General features: G+C 33.0%; 1 protein-coding gene across 2 annotated transcripts in view; it reads right to left on the bottom strand.

The window, feature by feature from the left end:
* Positions 1–3,656: 3,656 nt before the first annotated feature.
* The window catches only part of LOC143228723 (uncharacterized), a 48,644-nt gene continuing 46,300 nt past the window's right edge, over positions 3,657–6,000 (bottom strand). The window contains exon 6 of one of the 2 annotated variants that reach the window (XM_076460016.1): positions 3,657–4,938. In XM_076460016.1, coding sequence (XP_076316131.1) covers positions 4,849–4,938 — 90 coding nt within the window. In that variant the 3' untranslated portion in view covers positions 3,657–4,848. The remainder of the gene's footprint in view (positions 4,939–6,000) is intronic. The other variant, XM_076460021.1, reaches the window with a different exon arrangement.

The raw sequence follows: 6,000 nt of genomic DNA, 5'->3' as shown, positions 1-6,000 counted from the left end.
CACGATAATTAGAAGTTAAAATGTGTAAATCAGCGAGATTATTACATCACAAAGAACACAGCGACCATTATTTATGACGAAACAACGATTTTTAAACTAAAGCCTCATAATAGTTTTACAGTTGATGAAATTAATGATACCTATCATGATAACACTTTTGATATTACTGAAAATTAAAACCTTATAAAGCAAGAACTACAATGAAGCTCGAATGAGTTCCATCTACACTTGCGGTGAAAATATAAATACATTAACTAATACGTCATTTATAAAGACGCTTTTTAATTCACTTGATAACAATCTAAAGCATATTTCCTAACCCGAAGGATCACTGAATAAGTAAAACATGAATATATATAAAAAACCCTTTATTGTGTTATATTGTTGAAGGGTAGTTATAGTAAGGGTAAATCAAAGCTTTAGTACTAATCCTACCACTTTCAGCATTTTTAATTCTTTTTATGTGAATTAACAATGAATAAAACAGTCATCTACAACAAGAAAGAAAAGAGGCCTGTTTAGTAATTATTACGTGTCCATTTACTTAATATTTCTAATGACCACAGTCTACTGGCTTCAAACACTTCATGAAAGTTTATACTAAAATGCCTTTAATAAAGTTTATTGTAGCAGGTAACTATAGAAACAATTTAGTTGCAATCAAGTACAACTTGTGTTGACTGAAACGGATGAACATAAGTTCACAGGGTTCAATAAACTTGATAATGTTTCACCTGAACGAAGAATTCTACTAAACAAAACTTTAAGCAACTTTCGAAACGATTGCTTGTTTTCGAATTTCCCGCAAAGCTACATGAGGACTATCTGCGCTAGCAGTCTCTAATTTAGCAGTGTAAGGCTAGATGGATGCAGCTAGACATCACCACTTGCCGCCATCTGTTGGGCTAGCTACATTTTTTTACTAATAAATAGTGGGATTGACCGTTACATAATAACGCCCCCAGAGCTGAAAGGGCTAGAATGTTTGGTGTGACGGGGATTCGAACCTGTGACCCTTAGATTACGAGTCGAGCGCTCTAACAACCTGCCCATACCGTGCCTTTCGAAACGAAACAAGAGATATGCAGGTTTAAATGGTTAATATCGATTATAGAAGCAAAATATTCTGAAAACTTTTTTGTTATGATGTACAACCGGGCAGACTCATCAGAAACAAAACAAACCCATTAAGTGGAGGACAGAAAATGATAAACCTTTGGTTTCTTTCTTTGTTTGGAATTTCGCGCAAAGCTACTCAAGGGCTATCTGTGCTCGCCGTCCCTAATTTACCAGTATAAGACTAGAGGGAAAGCAGCTAGTCATCACCACCCAACGCCTACTCTTTTACAAACCAATAGAGGGATTGACCTAATATTATAACGACCCCACGGCTAAAAGGGTGAGCATATTTGGTACGACAGGGATTCAAACCCGCGACCCTCATATTACGAATCGAATCCCTTAACACACATGGGTATGCCGGAGCCAGTCTTTCGTTTTGCATTTAACAGCAGGAGTCGTAATAAACGAGATTAAATTATATAGTAAAAAAAAACAACAAAGATTTGTCATGACAAATACAAGATCCATTTCTCGAACTAGTTGTCATGACCTCATCGTTTAAAAAACTTATTTCACTTAATACTTTTTACCCTCTCTTACTCTAATCTAAATTTTACTAACTACGTTCTCTCCTGTCTGGCCCGGCATGCGGCATGGCCTAGCGCGTAAGGCGTGCGACTCGTAACCCGAGGGTCGCGGGTTCGCACCCGCTAAACATGCTCGCCCTCCCAGCCGTGGGGGTGTATAATGTTACGGTCAATCCCACTATTCGTTGGTAAAGAGTAGCCCAAGAGTTGGCGGTGGGTGGTGATGACTAGCTGCCTTCCCTCTAGTCTTACACTGTTAAATTAGGGACGGCTAGCACAGATAGCCCTCGAGTAGCTTTATGCGAAATTCCCAAACAAACTCTCCTGTCTGTTACTAATTAAATATATGTAAATAAAAATATTTTGATCCTTATGAATTATCTTTGCGTACTCGGCGCTATTTATGTATACGTTATAATCTTTTAAAAGTTAATTCTGCAGGTATTAAACGAAGTGCTAGTTGGGTAGAGATTCGTGGAAAACAAATGATTTATGTGAAGAATTATTTTTACAGACTTTGAATTTCAAGCCGCCATAGCTAATTTAAGACAAATGTTAACTATCCGCCATTAACGTGATTTTAAAATCACATTTTAGGACTGGTAATGCTTAGCTATTACATTTCACAATATGAAATGTATATTTCATATATAAATTTACTTATATAAATATATAATTTACTTTTTTTTTCCTGAATTACTGAGCCCGAAAAATGGCAATCATTTTGACACAAGATCTATGTAGAAGCGCTTCTCCCCCATTCGTTACTTAAATCCTATTGCTCTATTAAGATGCTTGTTATTGTAATTATCTTCTTTTGGAATATATAGTTGTATATTTACTCTTACTACATAATCGGAAAAGCACGTTATATATCGTAACGCATTTTCGTTAGTCAAAATTATTTATATTTGAAAAATTAAAAAAAACTGAAACTAGCTGAATTGGTCGCAGGTTAAGAATATTTCAAGGTAAGTTTATAGTTTTCTAAAATGAGATCCCGGTTCTGCGACAGAAGAGAAATGAAAGGTACATTTAATTATATATCAACTGTTTACTTTTTAATGTAATATTAAGTTTTTGTAACTTCAAACTGATGTATCTTCGCTGAAATACAGATTAGAAAATTTGTTCAAAGTATTTCCACTACAAATTTCCTTAGAATTTGATGAAATCTTATTTAACAAATACTCTTAAACACTGTCGTATTAAGGTCACTTTTTTTCTTTAGACACCTAAAGATTGTACTACTAACGTATCGTTAAAAACATCACAGAGTGAAATGAGTTAACGTTTTTCTTTAGAAGCTCTTGTTTCAACTAAAACCAATCAAACGTTTGGTTATATTCCTTGATTTTCAATGTACGTGATTTCGCAGGTTTTATTTCTATTTCAAGCTTCCTCACGTTCCTTTTTTCTGTACATTGTAATTTCCTTGTGTATTTAAGCGTATTATGTATAAATTTCTTTATTTTTCTATTAATTAAACTCCATTAAAGGCGGAAGTAATAAAATTCAACATGTCTCCCTTTTTTCACCATTATTTACTATCATTTGTCTATATGTGCTGAGAGTTGAGTATGTTATATTAAAATTATTTCGAAGCTTCACTACGTTACAGTTATTATAGTTTACTTTCTGCGCTAGTGGTGGTGATATTGGGTAATAAGTTGCTTCAAAGTGATAAGTAAATTTTCAAAAACTCATTTTTGTTGTTTTCCACAGAATACGTGACACAAGTTCGGATTTATTACAACGAACAGCAACAATCACAGTGTGTGTAATTTTTATGAAAATTAAGATACGATACGTTTGAACTTTATTAAAATGTCTTAAAAATTATCCTAAAATTTGTTTATTGAAAAGTTTTCAGGCACGCGCAACAGTTAGACACCACAGAATTTATTCATAAAAACAACTATGGAGCACACACACAACACCGTTAGGAGTAAATATTAGTTATTACGGTGAATCATTTTTACGAAGTAAAGAAACATTCATAACTAATTAGTGACTCGTGATTTCTATATTTTTATTTTGCAAACTTCAGAAATCTGAATTAAACTGCTTGTATTTTTAAAAGTAACTTACACAATCATACCGAACAAAAAGTTTAACCTATCGAAGACTAACAAACAATGTATGAAATCGTATATAGTAGAAAATGTAATGCAAAATTAAAAGAAAAATAATTACATTTACTAAGTAGAAATTTACAAAATTTACACACATTCACGTGCTATATAAAAGCCACTGTAGGTTATGCATATAAATCATTAAGCACTTAACGGTTGTTTTCAGTTCTCATTTCTGGTTTAAAAAAAAAAAAAAAAAAAAAGAAGTGAACATCCACATTTGGCCAGACTATGTATAAACAGGTTCTGACAAAGGTTTATATGCTAAACAGTAATTTCTTTTGGAGATCAGATATTACATTAGTAGTGGTTCTGTATTACACTAACACTGTTAGTGTAACACTAACATTAAAACACAAATTTTATAAATTATATTACTTAAGGCATTTATGATAAAATACAAAAAATGTAAACTGAGAAATAAACGTATTTAGGTAGAAAATTCTGAAAGCTTGAGAGTTAAATTTCTTTCAGATAAGTTACTCTAAAACGACATATGGAATACAGGGTTATCTCTTGTAATTTAACGAATTATGTTATATTCAACTCAAAACTAGAGTTTGGCTAAGTTTGTACATGGTTATTTATCAGAGCAACGACTTTTCGTACAAACGTTCAGTGTAACTTCAAGACAAAATATACACTGAACAAACCAAAAGGTAAGGTGTAAAATAAAAAATCAAAACAGATTTTGCTTCAACAAATACAATCTGTTTCATTTTCAATTTAATTATGAATATTATTGTTTGTAGATAACAGCGTATGACGACACCCACAGCTGTACTTTAAAGGTAGTTCTGTTATACCTAGAAAGACAGAGGCCATAGTATTGGTGGCTCTGAAGCTGTAGTCAAATCACTCATCACTTCTGGTCGACTCAACAGTCATTACGTTAACTTCTCCATGATGATCTAACTGAACGATAGGCTAACAAAGTAAACAAAAACAAATCAGTTGGTTATCAACAGCTTGAATTTTGTTGTTTCTAAACGTTTAACGAAATTTTTCACAAGTTCCTTTCACATTTTCTGAACGTAAGTACAAGTTACTCTCTTTCACAAGCATTACAAAAACAAAATACTACATATAATTTTATTGTTTGCAGCAAGAACCGAGTAATTTGAAACTGAAAAGGCTGCTGTTTTACCTTCAACCTGTATCAAGCATAAAAAAATAAATAAATCAAATGACTGTTCATATACATTACTACAAATTATTCCAAGCTTAACAAAAATATAAAATCAAAAAGTTAAGGTTTTACTTTAATCTGCATCAAGCATAAAAATAACATAAAGCCAAATGGTTGTTCATGTATCTGACTCCCATTTTCTCCAAGCATAAATTGTTTGTAGTCAAGTGTAAAGCTACACAAAGGGCTATCTGTGCTCATCCACTATAGGTATTGAAACCCAGTTTTTTGCATTGCAAGTCCACAGACATCACTGTGCCACTAGGGTGCTTCAAGCATAATAACTAAACATGAAACAAAACGTTAGTAATGTTTTACTCCCATCTGCATTAAGCATAATATTATAAAACCAAATAGTTGTTCAAATAATTTATTTTCATTTACACTACATGTAGCAACTAAATACAGTGGTGGTGCCAAGGTGGGGGGGGGGCATTATTGTTAGCTACATATATTCATAAAATATGGAAAACAATTGTCGTTGTTGCTTAACAATTAACATCAAAGAGACATAGATCTCTAGAACTCAACATCTTCATTAAGACAGAAGTATGTGTCATGTGTCCCATAGCAACGTACTGAATGTACTGAAACTCATGCGCTGTATTGCTGTTCCCTGTGTAATGCCATTCTATCTTGAGATGTGATGAAGATTAGACAACTACGTTGATTTCAAGTTACAAGTGGGATTTTACTTGATAAACCAAAGGTTTCACAGGTATATATCCATTAATTTCACTTATCTTTTATTGGAAAGTAAAACATAGCATGCATGTACAAGTGTATTGTGTATAGGTCAAAACTATGAAGCATTTAGCCAGTGTTGTGTCCATTGTGAGATCATTTTGCATTGTGTATCAGCCATCCAAAATTTGCTGCCAATCACCAGAACAAGTACATTGTTTTGAAGTAATATTGACTATAAACACAACATGATGAAAGACAGTTAGCCTGATAGTGACCTTACGTTTCCTCAGAGTGTATTAACTTCACATGGGATAATTCATTTCTGCTATGTAAACTATGT

Source organism: Tachypleus tridentatus, chromosome 1 (genome assembly GCF_004210375.1).
Source record: "Tachypleus tridentatus isolate NWPU-2018 chromosome 1, ASM421037v1, whole genome shotgun sequence".
Classification (NCBI taxonomy): Eukaryota; Metazoa; Arthropoda; class Merostomata; order Xiphosura; family Limulidae; genus Tachypleus; species Tachypleus tridentatus.
The sequence above is the reverse complement of the archived record's forward strand: the minus strand, read 5'-3'. Positions and strand labels throughout refer to the sequence as shown.